The sequence below is a fragment of the Lagenorhynchus albirostris genome, chromosome 9 (assembly GCF_949774975.1).
Source record: "Lagenorhynchus albirostris chromosome 9, mLagAlb1.1, whole genome shotgun sequence".
NCBI lineage: Eukaryota > Metazoa > Chordata > Mammalia > Artiodactyla > Delphinidae > Lagenorhynchus > Lagenorhynchus albirostris.
In genome coordinates this window covers 6,589,005-6,605,021 of record NC_083103.1, presented here as the reverse complement: position 1 = coordinate 6,605,021, position 16,017 = coordinate 6,589,005, and the positions used below count along the sequence as shown (strand labels likewise).

Here is a 16,017-nt window from a genome sequence, read left to right as displayed (position 1 = left end):
CACAATGGCTTCCGCCTTTGGGAACTCCCAGTCCTGTGGGGGAGGGGGTCGGACCATTAAAGGGGCGCACGGTGTAACAAACGGGCCGCCAGAACGAGCAACTGTGAGGCGGGGGTGTCAGGAGGGATTGTGTGGTCTGAGCTTTCACATTTAAGCAACTTCAGGTTAGAGCCCCTCTCCTCAAGGGGGAAAAAAACCCCTCAAACACACGGACATGCCAAATTTTACATTCAATTTCAGGGGACTCAGACACCCAGAAGTTCATCTCGACCTCCGTAGCAGTCACAGGGCGCAGGTTAAAAAATCCGATCCAAGGAACGGGGGAAGGCAGCGTTTGCAGACAGTACTAGTTGTAGGGATTGGGAGGAGGCTGGAATGTGGAGCTGGGGGGGTCTCAGGAGAACACGCTCGTCGTTGAACACCTGATGGAGCCACGACCCCAGGGAGTTCACTAGGAGGACGCCTACTGGAGCGGTGGGCGCTGCCCACGGAAAAGTCCGTGAGACAGTGACTGTCCCGTGACTGAGGGTGTGCAAGCGGAGAGAAGCCTGAGAGGGGCTTTTCTGTGTCGGCGGTGCTGACTTAGATGGCCCCTAGGTCCTTAAAGTTCTGGGATGCCGTCTTACCCAGACCCAGTCGCACAGCACCTTGAGGCGCGCATGCGCAATCGGGCGACCTGCTCAAAGACTGCACCACGGCCCGAGGCGGCCGCGACTGCGCAGTCGGGCTCCGATCCCGGCTTTCCCATGAACCTTTGGGGCCGGCCCCGAGGCAAGCGACGGAAGCAGCCGCTCTTGGTTTCCGGCAATACGACACCGGCTGTCTGGCGACCCGGAAGTGTTCCCATTTTGCGTTGTCGGGGCTCGGCGGTAGCCGGGCTCGGGGTGCACACACCACCATGGGGTCGTCAAAGAAGCACCGTGGGGAGAAGGAGGCGGCCGGGACCACGGCAGCGGCCGGCACCGGGGGCGCCACCGAACAGCCGCCTCGGCACCGGGAACACAAAAAACACAAGCACCGGAGCAGCGGCGGCGGCAGCAGCGGCGGCGAACGACGGAAGCGAAGCCGAGAGCGTGGGAGCGAACGCGGGGGCGGGCGACGCGGGGCCGAAGCTGAGGCCCGCAGCGGCGCGCACGGGCGGGAGCGCAACCAGACAGAGCCCTCCGAGCGGCGGGTGAAGCGGGAGAAGCGGGAGGACGGCTACGAGGCCGGTGAGGGGCGGGGCCTGTGCAGGGGGCGGGGCGATGGGGGGTGTCTGGGGGTGGTGGGCTCTGGGTTTGGAGGCCGAGCACACCAGGCCGAGGCATCGCCACACTCTCTTCGTCAGTACCGTAACAGGTCTTCCTGTGGTTATTTGGAATTAAAGGTTGTTTTTCTCTGTTAAACTTCGTGAGGGTAGAAATTTTCTGTTTTCCTCAATTGGCATATCTCAGGCCCTCCCTAAGCGTGTTGAGTGAGTGAATGAAGTGGTGCCAGCACGTGCAGAGGCAAGAAGAAACCTGATATTGTGCAAGTTGTGGAGTTCACAGCAGAGACACGAGGCTGTGAGATAGGCCCTGTTAAGAAATTTGAACTTTGTCTTGAGAGTCGTAGGGAGCCATGAGTTTGAGCTGAGGAGTGCGCTGATTATATTCATATTTTGCAAAGATCATTGTGTTGAGAACTGGGTCAAGGGCAGTGAAGATTGGAGGTGAGGTGAAGGCTGATGGTGGCCTGCACCAAGGCAGCAGCAGTGGGATGGAGGGGAGATTGGAAAGGTGTTTCGGAGGACGATGTGACAGAGCTTAGCACTTGGAAGAGGACGGGAAGGAGAAGAAGGAATTGAGGATGCTCCTTGAATTTTGGCTTGAGCGATTAGGTGGGTGGGAGTGCTGTCGACTGAACTTGAGGAGTTTGGAAGAGACGCAGATTTTTGGAGGGAGACAACGAATTCGCTTTTGCAGAGTGTTGCATTTGATGTGCATGGAGCAACCCAGCTTTGGGGCCAGATAGAGCAATTTGGGAATCATGAGAGTTCAGGTGGCAAATGAAGTCCCTTGAGAGACTGAGGAGTGAGAAGCCAGGGTTGGGAGTAGAACCTGAGAGATGCCAATGTTTTAGTAGTAGGCAGAGCAGGAGACTAGAAAAAGGAGGTAGGCTATTCTCCAAAGCAGGAAAACCGTAGAATCTTGTGTCATGGGATCTGTGGGAGTGATCAACAATGTCACACACCACAGGAGATCAGGCGAAAACCAGAGCTGAAAAGAATCCATGGGATTTCGCATTAAGGAGGCTGGTGACCTTGGAGAGAGCCTAGAAGGGTTGGGATGCAGGGTCCAGGTGGGATAAAAGGGAAAGAGGGAAAGAGGTAGGTTGTGAGGTGGGCCTGCCGGAAGGATGAGCACGTGGTGGCAGCTAGTTGGGGCAGCTCCGCCTGATGGGGTCTGGCTGTTGTCTCTGGTGTTCGGTGAAGTTATTTGCTGTTTGTGAGGTGGGTGGAGGAGGTCCGAAATGCCCCTTTATCTCTGTGACCCCGGTATCATCATAGAACAGGCACCAATAAGTGTGTTTCTTGATTGCACGAATTACATAGAGGACACAGTTATGTTGCCAAGGTGGTTCCTGCCTTGTGAGGAGAAACAGACCCAGAAATGACTGACCGTACTATGCAGTGCAGGGGAGAGCAGTTCATGCTGATCAATAATCGAACAGGACTCCACGAAGGAAGTGGCATTTCATTGTTGCATTCGGATAGGATTTTGTTAATCAGGGTGAGGCCAGAGAGGGCAGTGCAGGTTGAAAATACAGAATGTACAAAAGTGAAGAGGCGGCAAAGTGAAGGATGTAGAGAGCTGGACCTTTTGGATCAAGAAAGGAAGGTGTGTGGAGAGGTGGCCTTCTCAGAGCCTGGGACTCAGGTAGAAGGAGCTCCTGGGGAGGAGGAAGCAGGCCCAGGTGCTGGTGAGGGCCTCTCGTCTTCGGCCCTGCAGCTGGAGCCAAGGCTGTGGCTGCAGGCCCTGTGTTCAGCTCCTGAGCCTTGCTGCTTCTTGTTCCAGCTGCCAGCTCCAAAGCAAGCTCAGGTGATGCCTCGTCACTCAGCATCGAGGAGACCAAGTAAGTACCGTCTCCTTTATGTTTCTGTGTTTTCTTACAAGCAGTTTCAGGGGCAGCTGTTTCGGGTGGCTTTCGCACAGTAACACGTTCTGATTGAAGTTGGAAGTTGCCACGTAAATCATCTTAGCCAACCATTTGAGTTACAGAAGTGGGCAATTAAGAGCCAAGAGGAAGGATGGCATTTCACTGGTTAGAGGCAGGCCAGGCCTTCCGCCTGATTGGGAGGCCAGTGCTCTTCCCAATGCTGGGTCAGGCCCTAGGTTTGGGACCCTTAGGACCACTCAGTCCCCTCATGTTTTCACCCCGTCTGTCCAGAAATGCATTCGGTGCTCTTTCTTTGACAGTTCCTAACACTTGTATCTCTTGCCTTCAGTAAACTCCGGGCAAAGTTGGGGCTGAAACCCTTGGAGGTCAATGCTGTCAAGAAGGGTGAGTGTGGGGCTGAGGGTGGGGGAAGGGAGGGCATTTGGGACCAAGGAGAGAGGCCATCTGAAGGGGTCTTTGAAGAAAGTGGACACAGGTTCAGCACCATTCAGCGGTCCTGTGTGTGTGCTGGCAGTGGGCGCGGGGCCCTCCTTGCTGTTGTGTGGCAGATCTGGGACTCAGCTGCTTCTTGTAGTTTGAGCAGTTGGCGTTGCATCCTCAGTCTGGCTGTGAGGTAGCATTAGATGGGCTGAGAGATGTGCACAGTTCCTGCAAACGGATCTGGGCTGTGCAGGTGCTAGTTTTTTCATTTTGTTTTGTTTTTGAAGTATGATCAGAGGGACTCTGGAAGGCATGGAGGGTCCCATTGTGCCGTGGGGAGACATGGGAGGGTGGGGTCGCGTGGGAGTAGGGAGGCACGGATTCTTCCCCCACCCCTGGCCCCTCTGGCCCCCTGAGCTGGACGGGGGCAGCGTGAGTGGCTCCCTCCTCTCCCCACCAGCCTTGGGCAGGCATAGCCTCACGCCTGGGCCTCCCTTCCAGAGGCGGGCACCAAGGAGGAGCCCGTGACCGCCGATGTCATCAATCCCATGGCCTTGCGACAGCGAGAAGAGCTACGAGAGAAGCTGGCGGCTGCCAAAGAAAAGCGCCTCCTGAACCAAAAGCTGGGGTGAGGGTCCCAGCCGGGCAGGCAGGGGGAGGGCCCGAGGAGGCGCCAAGCAGCTCTGGAGTTGGGGTGGGGGAGCAGGAGCTGGCTCCCGGAGCATCACTGTCTTCCCTCCTCAGGAAGATAAAGGCCCTGGGGGAGGATGACCCCTGGCTGGATGACACTGCAGCCTGGATCGAGAGGACCCGGCAGCTTCAGAAGGAGAAGGACTTGGCAGAGAGGAGGGTGAGGTGCTGGGAGCTGGGGTGTCGTTCAGTGCCTCTGGTGGCCTGACCGGCTGGTGAGGCAGAACATGGACCCTAGGGAGGTGAGGCTGGGCTCGGGGCTGTAGGAGTGGTCAGTAGTGCCTGCGCTGGGTTTTCAGCAGCGTGCCTCCAAGTCCTGTGCTCTTTGCACTCACATTTAGTAAGGCCCCGCACCTTCTGCTGATCCTGAACAGCCTGAGGTCAGACGTCACCCCCTCCCTGTCCCATAGGCCAAGCTGCTGGAGGAGATGGACCAAGAGTTTGGTGTCAGCACCCTGGTGGAGGAGGAGTTCGGGCAGAGGCGGCAGGTGAAGCTGCAGCAGCTGGGGGGTGGGGGCGGGGGGTGCTGTCCTTGGTGCTGGGATCCCAGGGCTTGGTGGGTCAGGCTCCTGACCCGGCTGGACCTTCTGCCTTCCTTCTAGGTCCTGTACAGTGCCCGGGACCTGCAGGGCCTCACTGTAGAGCATGCCATTGACGCCTTCCAAGAGGGGGAGACTGTCATCCTCACCCTCAAGGACAAAGGTGGGTTGAACTGGGGTGCTCTGGCTGGGGCCACAGGCACTGCTGAGTTGAGGGCAAGCGTGACCGGCCACTGCTTCCGCCCTGGCTCCAGGAGTGCTGCAGGAGGAGGAGGATGTGCTGGTGAACGTGAACCTGGTGGATAAGGAGCGGGCAGAGAAGAACGTGGAGCTGCGCAAGAAGAAGCCTGACTACCTGCCGTACGCAGAGGATGAGAGTGTGGATGACTTGGCACAGGCAGGCCGGCAGTGTGGGCTCTGGGCGGAGACGGTGGTGGCTTTTCAGGAGCTGGGTTCGGTCCTAACCTGTACTTCTTGTCTTGCAGCAAAAACCCCGCTCTGTCCTGTCCAAGTACGATGAGGAGCTCGAGGGCGAGCGGCTGCAGTCCTTCCGTCTGGAGCAGGGCGGCGTGGCCGATGGCCTCCGGGAACGGGAGCTGGAAGAGATCCGGGCCAAGCTGCGGCTGCAGGCTCAGTCCTTGAGCACAGCCGGGCCCCGGCTCGCCTCCGAGTACCTCACGCCTGAGGAGATGGTGAGCCCCGAGGCCTCCACCTGCACCTGTGACTAGGGTGGTGACCCTCCCTCCCCTCGGAGGTCACAGGCTGCCAGAATGAGCTAAGGAGGGGGATCAGGTGATCATGTGGTGCTTGGTCCCTGGGGATGCGCAGTCACTGGCAGCCCCGAGGAGGAGCTGTGGGCAGGCAGTTGGTGTAGACAGAACAAGGACCGTGAGCCAGGTGGCCCTGAACTGGTGTTCAGACCCTGCCGCTTAGCCAGCCTGTGCCTGGGGTGAGTGATGTAAGTACCAGGCGCCCCATCTGAAATAGGGATGGCGGGAGCCAGCTCTTGGGGGATGATACAAGGATGGGTGGTGATCTGGTAAGTGGTCATTCTACAGCTGCGCGTGGCTGTCGCCTTTGGGATGGCTGTGTGAATTCGCAGGTAGACCACTGGCTCAGTAGGTTGCTTGGCTCTGTGGTTATGAGCAAGACTCTGCAGCCAGACTCCTGGGATTCACAATCCCGGCTCTCCTGCTTAGGAGCTAGATGACTTTGGACGAGATACATAATCTCTCTGTGCCTCGGTTTTCCTCATCTCACAGGCGGGAGAATAATCGCCCACACCTCATGTCTTGCCCATGTACGTAAACTACGTAGGACCACAGCCAGCGCAGAGTAACGCTAAGGCAGCATTCGCTCTCATGGGCTTGTGCTGCCTGCTTTCCCCCCACCGCCACCCTGGCCTTCACATTTCTCTTTTCTCTCTCCCCTTCAGGTGACCTTTAAAAAGACCAAGCGGCGAGTGAAGAAGATCCGCAAGAAGGAGAAGGAGGTGGTAATACAGGCTGATGACCTGCTGCCCCTTGGGGACCAGACTCAAGATGAGGACTTCGGTTCCAGGTGGGTGTGGGGCCAGGGGTCGGTGTTGGCGCTGAGCCAGCCCCGGGGCCAGGGCTCACACAGAGGCCTCTCCACACAGATTGCGGGGCCGCGGTCGGCGCCGAGTGCCTCAGGCAGACGAGGAGGCCCAGGAGGAGGGGGAGAAGGAGCCTGTGTCTCAGCCCCTGCAGTCAGATGACCCCCGCGTGGAGAACATGGACATCAGCGACGAGGGTAAGGGCCCAGCCAGCCCGTTTCGGGGGGTGGGAGGGCAGAGGGGGAGTTGGGGGCAGGGGTGGAAAAGCAGGGACAGGAGCCCAGGGCCCCTGGAAGTGATCTGAGCCGGCGTCTCCCGTGTTTCCACCAGAGGAGGGCAGAGCACCGTGGTCTGGGTCACCTGAGGTGCTGGAGGAGGATGAGGCGGAGCTGGAGCTGCAGAAGCAGCTGGAGAAGGGGCGCCGCCTGCGGCAGCTACAACAGCTGCGGGACAGCGGTGAGAAGGTAGGGGGGCTCCTGAGGCGTGGGTGGGCGCTGGGCCCTTCGGTGACAGGTGTGTCTGTAGTGGCCTGTCCTGAGGAGCACGTGCTCCCGCGCCATTGTAGGCAGCACCCGCATTTCAATTTGCATCCTCTCTTTTGTTTCATATGGTGTTACTGGTAGATATTGGTAGATTTCTAGGTTTCTGCAGCGTTTCCACTAGGGGATGCTTTAGTGGTTGGATCTTTCCCTCCTTTCTTTCCTTCTGGAGTGTGTATTGCATGCCTTACTGTGTGTGAGGCATTGTCCCAGGGCTGGGGAGTCATTGGAGAACAGGACAGCCAAAGGCCTATGCCTTTCATGGAGGCAGAATTGGCGGTGAGCTTGTGAACACGAGCAAATGGTAATTTCTGATAGTGACTAGAGCTGAGCAGACCAGACAGGAGTCACCAGAGGGTTGGTCTCTTGGTTCGGGTGTTCAGGAAAGACCTTTCAAGGGGAGACATTTGAATTGAGACTGAAATGACACAAAGGAGCCGGTCTTGTGCAGATTCAGTGTGGAGGTCGCGTAGACAGACGCGCAGACAGACAGCAGATGTCCTTTGGATAGACAACTTTAGAATGTTGGAGGACCAGGTAGGCTGGAGCAGAGTGAAGGGCTGGTGGTGTGAGCTGAGGTGGAGAGGTCAGCGGGGCCTTGAGGCCGTGGTCATCGCTGACCCTCACGGGGCACTGGCACGTGCCGGGCACTGCTTAAGTGCTTTATGTGCTGCTTCATTTAATTCTCACAGCAACACCCTATGAGGAAGGTTCTGTTTTCTCCATTTTACAGTTGAGGAAAACTGAGGCACAGAGGCGTTAGGCAAGTTGCCCAAGGTTACATGACTGGTAAGTGGCCGAGCTGGAATTTGCACAGCTTGACTCCAGAGCCCACACTTGTAACCCTGCACCTCCCACCGAGGGAGAAAGTGGGGCTGGAGACAGAGGCTTCAGCAGCGAACCTGGGGTGCCTACTGTGTGGGGTAGCGTAGGAGGGGAGCCACAAGAGTGAGGCCTCCCTGAAGCCGAGGAGGGGTTTCGAGGAGAGGGAGGGTGGCGTCATCTAACACTGCTGAGGGGCAGGTCAGATTTGGCACCAGTGGAGACAGTGCCCTGGCAGAGACAGTAGCTTCTGGAGGATTGAGGAGAGATGGGACTCAAGGAGGTGAGGGCAGCAGCTGGGGATGATTCCTCAGCGCAGGAGCGTGAGGGCTTTTTGTTAAAGGGCCAGAGAGTAAACGTCTGAGGCTTAGATCTTGGTAGCAGCTGCTCAGCTGCTCAGCTGCTCTGCCAGTGTAGCCAGTGGGCATGGCTGCATGCCAATACAGCTTGCTTTACGAGGACAGGCAGTGGGCCCCAGTTTGCCCAACCCCACTCTAATAGAGGATGGGAAAATGGGGCAATAGCTGAAGGGGGCGCGAGTTGAGGGAAGTTTTTCTCTTTCATAGTTAATGCGGAATAGCGTTAATATTTAAAAATTATGTGCGAGTGTCCCAGAGTCTACGGCTGAAAGGATTGTAAAGGTTACGTGGCCCGGTGGGATTAATCACGATTGGGTTTTCTACTGACTGGGCCATTTACTGAGATGGGGGAGACTAGGGGAGGAACAGGTGTGGGGAAGAAAAGCAAGTGTTTCCTTTTGGTTTAGTTAGCTTTGAGGTGCCTCCTTATTGGAGGTGATTGATATTGAATAGGCAGTTGGATATATGACTTTGAACTTCAGGGGAGAGGCTGAGATGAGAGATACAAGCATGGAAGTCTTTGTAGCTGGGATTTAAAACCAGAGGACTGGATGGAATCACCAGGAGAGTGAGTATAAATAAGGAAGAGAACGTAGGGCTCCAAGCGAGGAGGGTAAAGAGGAGAGGGTGCCGTCCTGGAAGCATGTGAAGAAAGGTCTGGAGTGGAAGCGTGTGAGCAGCTGTGGCGCATGCTCCGGAGAGTTTGGGTATCAGGAGGATGGGAACTGACCTTGGGATCGGGCAGCACGGAGGCCACTGATGCTCCCATCAGGTCAGCTCTGTGGGGTGGTGGGAAATGGGGACTAGATCATGCAGGCTTTAACAAGGTTGCTGGACACAAGATTAATAGATGAACGTTGATTGTGTTTCTGTACACCAGCAATAGGTAGAAAATGTAATTTTAAAAAGGACACCATTTATGAAAGTGATATAGATGGTGAAGTAATGTGGATAAGCAAGAGAAGGCAATGTGAGAAAGGCGTAATCAGCATAGCAACAAAATAAAAAGGAATGAATGATTTGTAAGATCTATATGGGGAAAATTATAGTCCATTTTCGGAAAGCATTAAACAAGACGTGTTGTTTTAGTTACCAAGGGCTACCATAACAGAATACTACAGGCCGGGTGGCTTAAACAACAGCAATTTATTCTAACACTTCTGGAGGCTGGAAGTCCAAGATCAAGGTGTTGGCAGGTTTGCTTTCTCTTCAGGCCTCTCTCCTTGCCTTGAGATGGCCATCTTCTCACTGTGTCCTCACATGGCCTTTGTGTGTTACTCCCTGACATCTTTCCTTCTTGTAAGGACACTAGCCCATTGGATTAGGGCCTACCCTTATGACCTCATTTGACCTTTTTTATCTTCTTAAAGGTCCTGTCTCCAAATACAGCCACACTGGAGATGAGGGCTTCAACATACAAATTTTGGGGGGGACACATTTCAGTCCATAACAACCATGTTAATGGATACCACTAATATTGTAAAGATGTCTATCTCCTCCAATTAACCTATAGATTAAATGCTGTTCCAACAGAAGTCCCAATAGAGATTTTTGTGGAAGCTGGCAAGTTGATTCTAAAATTTACACAGAAGATCAAAGGGACCAAAATAGCCAAGACGCTTTGGAATAATAATGTGGTGGGATTTGCTGTAACAGATATCAAGTCTTTTTAGAAAGTTGAAATTGAAACAGCATGATATTGGCATAAGTGTGGACTAATAGGGCTGAGATTGAATACAGGGACCCAGAAACAGACTACTGAGCCAGGACACGTGGTGTCCCAGTGTGAAAGGTGCTCAGCTCAATAAGGGGTGGTGGGACAATCAGTTACCTATTTGGAAAAATGTGAAATTGGGTTTGTACTTCACACCTTATGCAAATTCACTTAGATTAAGAACTTAAAAGTAAAAACTTAATATTTGAGGCCAAAGTAAAAGAATTACGTTTATGACTTCGTGGTAGAGATTCTTTTTTTTATTGTGTTAAAATACACATAATATTTACCATCTTACCCATTTTTAGGTGTATGGTCTGTGGTATTAAGTATATTCACCTTGTGTGCAGCCGTCACCGCCATCCATCCCCATAACTCTCTTCACCTTGTGAAGCTGAAACTCTGTCCCCATTAAACCCTAACTCCCCATTCTCCCTTCCCCCCAGCTTCTGGCAATCACCATTCCACTGTCTGTCTCTATGACCTTGACTCCTCTAGGGACCTCCTATAAGTAGAATCATAGAGTATTTGTTTTTATGTGATTGGATTATTTCAAGAGAAAGATTTCTTACAATATAGACGTAAAGCATAACCCATGAAGAAGAAAACAGACATTTTACTTAGAAATAAAAATTTTTAATTTTTTTTAAAAAATTTACTTATTTTTGGCTGCATTGGGTCTTTGTTGGTGCACGTGGGCTTTTTCTAGTTGTGGCGAGCAGTGGCTACTCTTGGTTGTGGTGCGTGGGCTTCTCATTGCAGTGGCTTCTCTTGTTGCGGAGCACGGGCTCTAGGTGCACGGGCTTCAGTAGTTGTGGCACGTGGGCTCAGTAGTTGTGGCTCTTGGGCTCTAGAGTGCAGGCTCAGTAGTTGCGGCGCATGGGCTTAGTTGCTCCGTGGCATGTGGGATCTTCCCGGATCAGGGCTCGAACCCAAGTTCCCTGCATTGGCAGGTGGATTCTTAACCACTGTGCCACCAGGGAGGCCCCTTAATTTTAATTTTAAAACTTTGTTTTATTTAAAATACATTATGAAGGAGAATTCCCTGGCGTCCAGTTGTTAAGACTCCGCGCTTCCACTGCAGGGGGCATGGGTTCCATCCCTGGTCGGGGAACTAAAATCCCACATGCCTCGATACGTGGCCAGGAAAGAAGAAAAACGACATCATAAAGAATGTAAAAAGACAGGCCAGAGGGAGAAGATGTTTGTCCGTATGCAGAATGGCATTCAGAGAATTAGAAGGATAAATGACCACTAGAATCCCCCGCGAGGCCCAACCTCAGTAGTGATCAAGGAAAGGTGAGCTGAAACAATGACAGACTGTGTCACACGTGCATCATTTGGCAAAAATGTCAGTCTGACAACATCAAATGTCAGTGAGGATGTGGAGCAGCCAGAATTCTTAGCCACACTTTTCATGGACGTGTAAATGAGTCTAATCAGTGGGAAGACACTGACGAACCTTGCAGAATGAAAGTGAGTATGTTCCGTGCGGCTCACCGGTCCGCACTCTCACGTGTGCCCCAGAGAAATGCTTGCATCAGATTGCTTCAGCTGCGTTACTCGTGGTAACAGAAGAAGAACATCCTTGGTGCACTAGAACTAAATTGAGGTATGATCGTGTCACGGAATATGATTCTGTAGTTAAAAGCTAATGAACTATAGCCGCTCGTGTCAAGATTAACCTTAAAATACATATATACTTACATATATATAAAAACAAGTCATAGTAGAATCATACAGTACGATTCAGATTGCATAATGTTTGAAAAATGCACAACAAAATAACAGACTGTTCGTGGATAGGTCTTTATGTGGTAAACTATAAAGGAAAGCCAGTGAATCATGACCACGGATATGTGGGGAAGAGACACTTGAGGTTAATAATGTTTCTCAGCCAGGTGATGGGGACATGGGTGTTTGTTTGGTGGTTGTTATTTTTAAAAATATGCATGTATTATAAATAACCCTTTTTTGTGTAGGATGACATTCATTTAAAAATGTAACATAATAAAATGAAAAGGGTTGCAAAAGTGGACATGGAGACTAGAAACTTCTCGGAGGAGTTTGCCGTCAGGGGGCAGAGCAGGAGGGCTGCGGTATTGAAAGGAGTTTTTTTTTTTTTAATTTATTTTTGGCTGTGTTGGGTTTTTGTTGCGCGCGGTCTTTCTCTGGTTGTGGCGAGCGGGGGCTATTGTTCGTTGCGGAGCACAGGCTTCTCACTGCGGGGGCTTCTCTTGTTGTGGAGCATGGGCTCTAGGTGCACAGGCTCAGTAGTTGTGGCTCGTGGGCTCTAGGGCGCAGGCTCAGTAGTTGTGGCGCACGGGCTTAAGTTGCCCCGCGGCATGTGGGATCTTCCCAGACTAGGGTTCGAACCCGTGTCCCCTGCAGTGGAAGCACGGATTCTTAACCACTGTGCCACCAGGGAAGTCCAAGGAGGAGTTTTTAAAAGAGGGGAGAGCGACTTCAGGGAGAAGTAGAGACCGGTCTGGTCTGCCGTGAGCAGTGGGAATGGCTTGTCATACTGCCACCACGGAGGGTCTTGGGTTCCTGGGTCTCTGTGGCCCCACCCCAGAAACTTTCGGGTTTGCCCACAGCCACTCCCTCCCTCAGGTGGTGGAGATCGTCAGGAGGCTGGAGTGTCGCCAGCGGGGCTGGGAGGAGGAGGAAGATCCGGAGCGGAAGGGGGCCATCGTGTTCAACGCCACATCAGAGTTCTGCCGCACGCTGGGGGAGATCCCCACCTACGGGCTGGCCGGCAACCGGGAGGAGCAGGAAGAGCTCATGGTGGGTCCTCGGCAGCCCAGCGCCCACACGCTCCCCTGGCCTGCCCTGCTCCGGAGGCGGGGGCAGGGGCAGGGGCGCGGCGTGGGCGGCAGTGCTGAGCCCCAGTGCTCAGGTGGGACGGGCCGGCTGAGGGCTGGGCCGCCTGGGCTGAGCCTGATCTGTCCTCTAGGACTTTGAACGGGATGAGGAGCGATCGGCCAACGGCGGCTCCGAATCTGATGGGGAGGAGAACATTGGCTGGAGCACAGTCAACCTGGATGAGGAGAAGCAGCAGCAAGATGTGAGGACAGGGAGGAACGGGGCTGGGGCCGGGAGGACACGAGAGTGGAGACCCCGCTGCCTTGGGGTCAGGAGCTGGGCTGGAGGCCCAGCTCTGTGCCTTCCTAGCCGTGGGGCCTCCATGTCTCAGAGCCTTGGTCTCCTCATGCGTACATGGAGTGTATAAACCTCACGGGGTTATTGTGGATTAAATGAGACGTCTTGTCATGCAGGGCCTGGTGCATAGAGAGGTCCACAGTCCAGTGGGGGGTGACTGTTGGGTTGGAGGGTCAGAAGAGCCCGTGTGGCCCGCTTACCACCCCCATCATTCTGTGCCACCCCCAGTTCTCTGCCTCCTCCACCACCATCCTGGACGAGGAGCCCATTGTGAATAGAGGGCTGGCAGCCGCCCTGCTCCTGTGTCAGAACAAAGGTAAGGGGCTCGGGGCAGCCTTGCTGGGGCCTGGGTGCTGTGGCGGGAAGGGCAGGCGAGGCAGGTGCTGGCGCGGCTTCCCCTGGTCCCTTCTGCTGCCTCTTCCTCGTTTCTGATGCCATGAGCCACTCCTTCCCCTGCACCCTGGTTCCAGGGCAGTCTTAGTAGCAGCTGGCCTTCTGTGCTGCATCACCCCATTTTCAATGCCCGTGCTCACGTATTCCCCTGCAAAGCATCCTTTGAGGCTTGGTGTCTCCTCTGGGGAGGAGTGTGGGGAGCTGAAACAGTCCAGGCTGTGGCACAGAGGCCTTGGCATTAGGATCCCAGTTCTGCCTTTTACTTGGCCAGTGGCCCCTGACAAGGACCTGACTCTTGTCTCCGTTTCCTCTGTCTGCACAATGGGCCTGATGTCCGTCCACTCCCACAGCACAGCTCTGAGGGTCTCCCAGTGGCCCCGTGCTGTTGGTGGGTGCTGGGCAGCCTGGAGTCTCATAACCCCTGTCCTCAGGGCTGCTGGAGACAACGGTGCAGAAGGTGGCCCGGGTGAAGGCGCCCAACAAGTCCCTGCCGTCAGCCGTGTACTGCATCGAGGACAAGATGTGAGTGGGGCACCAGCCGGGGCCGCACTGCCTGGAGCCTGGGCCGGGGGGGCAGCAGCTCACACTGAATCCCTATCCGTCTCGGGCAGGGCCATCGATGACAAGTACAGCCGGCGGGAGGAGTACCGAGGCTTCACCCAGGACTTCAAGGAGAAGGATGGCTACAAGCCTGACGTCAAGATAGAGTACGTGGACGAGACGGGCCGGAAACTCACTCCCAAGGAGGTGAGCGGGGCCTCTGAGGCGGGGCCACGAGGCAGAGCCGCACCCCAGGGTCTGGGCTGGGGGCTGGTGGTGTCTGTGTCTCTGGCAGGCCCGGTGGTCCCCCTCGCAGGCCTGGCGGAAGGGTGCCTTTGCTGGCCTGACCCTTCACTCTCACCGCCGGCGGCCCTCGCGGGGCGGCCGACTCTCCCATCTTTTCTTTGTCTTCCAGCCGCCAGCATTCTTCCCCACATGCTCCCTGGGTGTGCTGCCCCCTCGCTCCAGCCCCAGCCCCGGTGCCCCGACAAAGTCCATCCCCCCCACTCTGCTGGGGGCCCCAGAGGGTGCTGGGGCCGCTGGCCTTCTCCCATCCCCTCCCAGCCACCCCACCCCACCCTGGGCCTAGCGCTGCCCCTCCCCTATCCCGTGCGGCTTGGGCGGCTCCAACACGGTCCTGCCCCCCTCCCCCATCGCAGGCTTTCCGGCAGCTGTCCCACCGCTTCCATGGGAAGGGCTCGGGCAAGATGAAGACGGAGCGGCGGATGAAGAAGCTGGACGAGGAGGCGGTGGGTGCCCGAGGAGTTGCGGGGGGTGCCTCGGGATGCGTGGCGGGCAGCTGAGGTGCCGAGGCCCGCTCCCACCCGTGTTGACCAACCCTGCCCCCGCAGCTCCTGAAGAAGATGAGCTCCAGTGACACGCCCCTGGGCACCGTGGCTTTGCTCCAGGAGAAGCAGAAGGCCCAGAAGACACCGTACATCGTGCTCAGCGGCAGTGGCAAGAGCATGAACGCGTGAGTGGGGAGGCGGGGCGGGCACAGGGCCTCGCGGTGCACGCGTGGGGTCGGGGAGGCGTGCAGCCGCTCTGCAGCCTCACACCCCTCTTCTCTCCGCAGGAACACCATTACCAAGTGAAGCCGACCTCCCTTCTGATCCCCTCCCGACTTTAATATTAAATAAAGTTCCCTCCTTATTTTTTCCCCCCCTGGTCATGGTGCAGATTCCAGGGTTAGACCTGGGAGGAGGGCAGGTGGAGGAGCATCAGTGACACTGCCCTCCGGCTCCATCCATTATCACTTTTGTGACCTTGGGCAAGTCACTGAACCTCTCTGGGCTTTAATTCTGCCATTTTGTACCATCAAGACACCTCTGCTTCACAGGATGTCTTGTGACAATTAAATGAACTCATTCGTTCGTTCACCTGCAGTGCGAAGGTGAGCAAGACCCCTCAGAGGTGGCTTAGAGTGATGGCCTCTGCCAGGTGAGACATGGTCATAGGCGACACAAATAACTGAACGGAGATGCAGGGCGAAAGCTAGCCTGGATCCTCTAAGGCGGTTCTCCAGCCCACCCTGGGCCCCAGCCAGCTAAAGAGAAGCCAGCTGGTTCATTTTCTCGCCCCCTCCCCTGGCCTCCCCGGTGTGGTTGCATGGGTCCTGGCCGTCTGTTGAAGGCCGTGCCTTATCCTCTGCAGGGCTAGCTTTTGGGTAAGAAGTGGAAGGTGTTTTAGAGGCTCAGTCACCCTGGTCTCTCCCAGCCTCCAGAGCCACAAGTGGCACTGCCCTCCCCGGCCAGGGCGGGCAGGGCAGGGACTGGGGGCAGCGCAGGGCGGAGGCGCTACCCGAGGCTGCTCCGTGATCCTGTACCGCCTTGGTGTGTGTGGAGTGAGAGGCTGAGAGTTCCTTGGAGCACCTCCTGGGAGCTGTGTCCAGTTAAGCAGGGAAGAACTCTGTGAGGGGCGAGCAAGAGCCTGAATCAAGGGAAAGGTGACAGCTGGCTCCCATGGGAGTCCGACCAAACCAGCGCCCACCCTGACGTACACCTGGATGCATTCCAGACGCTTCACGGATTTTTTTTTTTTTAATGAAACGAAGAAAAGAGTGGATAACCTTAGGGTGAGAGAAATGTAAGCAAGGGACAAAAATACAGTTGCTTAGCACATTGCC

General features: G+C 55.3%; 1 protein-coding gene across 1 annotated transcript; it reads left to right on the top strand.

The window, feature by feature from the left end:
• The first annotated feature begins 828 nt into the window (after positions 1 to 828).
• SART1 (spliceosome associated factor 1, recruiter of U4/U6.U5 tri-snRNP) lies at positions 829 to 16,017 on the top strand. Its single transcript, XM_060158582.1, has 20 exons — positions 829 to 1,211; positions 3,036 to 3,093; positions 3,467 to 3,522; positions 4,060 to 4,186; positions 4,303 to 4,408; positions 4,659 to 4,736; positions 4,851 to 4,950; positions 5,042 to 5,184; positions 5,273 to 5,479; positions 6,223 to 6,347; positions 6,427 to 6,560; positions 6,694 to 6,827; positions 12,411 to 12,584; positions 12,754 to 12,864; positions 13,188 to 13,275; positions 13,784 to 13,874; positions 13,964 to 14,099; positions 14,552 to 14,641; positions 14,744 to 14,865; positions 14,968 to 16,017. Exons 1-20 carry the CDS (start codon positions 899 to 901, stop codon positions 14,984 to 14,986), a joined length of 2,412 nt encoding a protein of 803 aa, XP_060014565.1. The 5' UTR covers positions 829 to 898; the 3' UTR covers positions 14,987 to 16,017.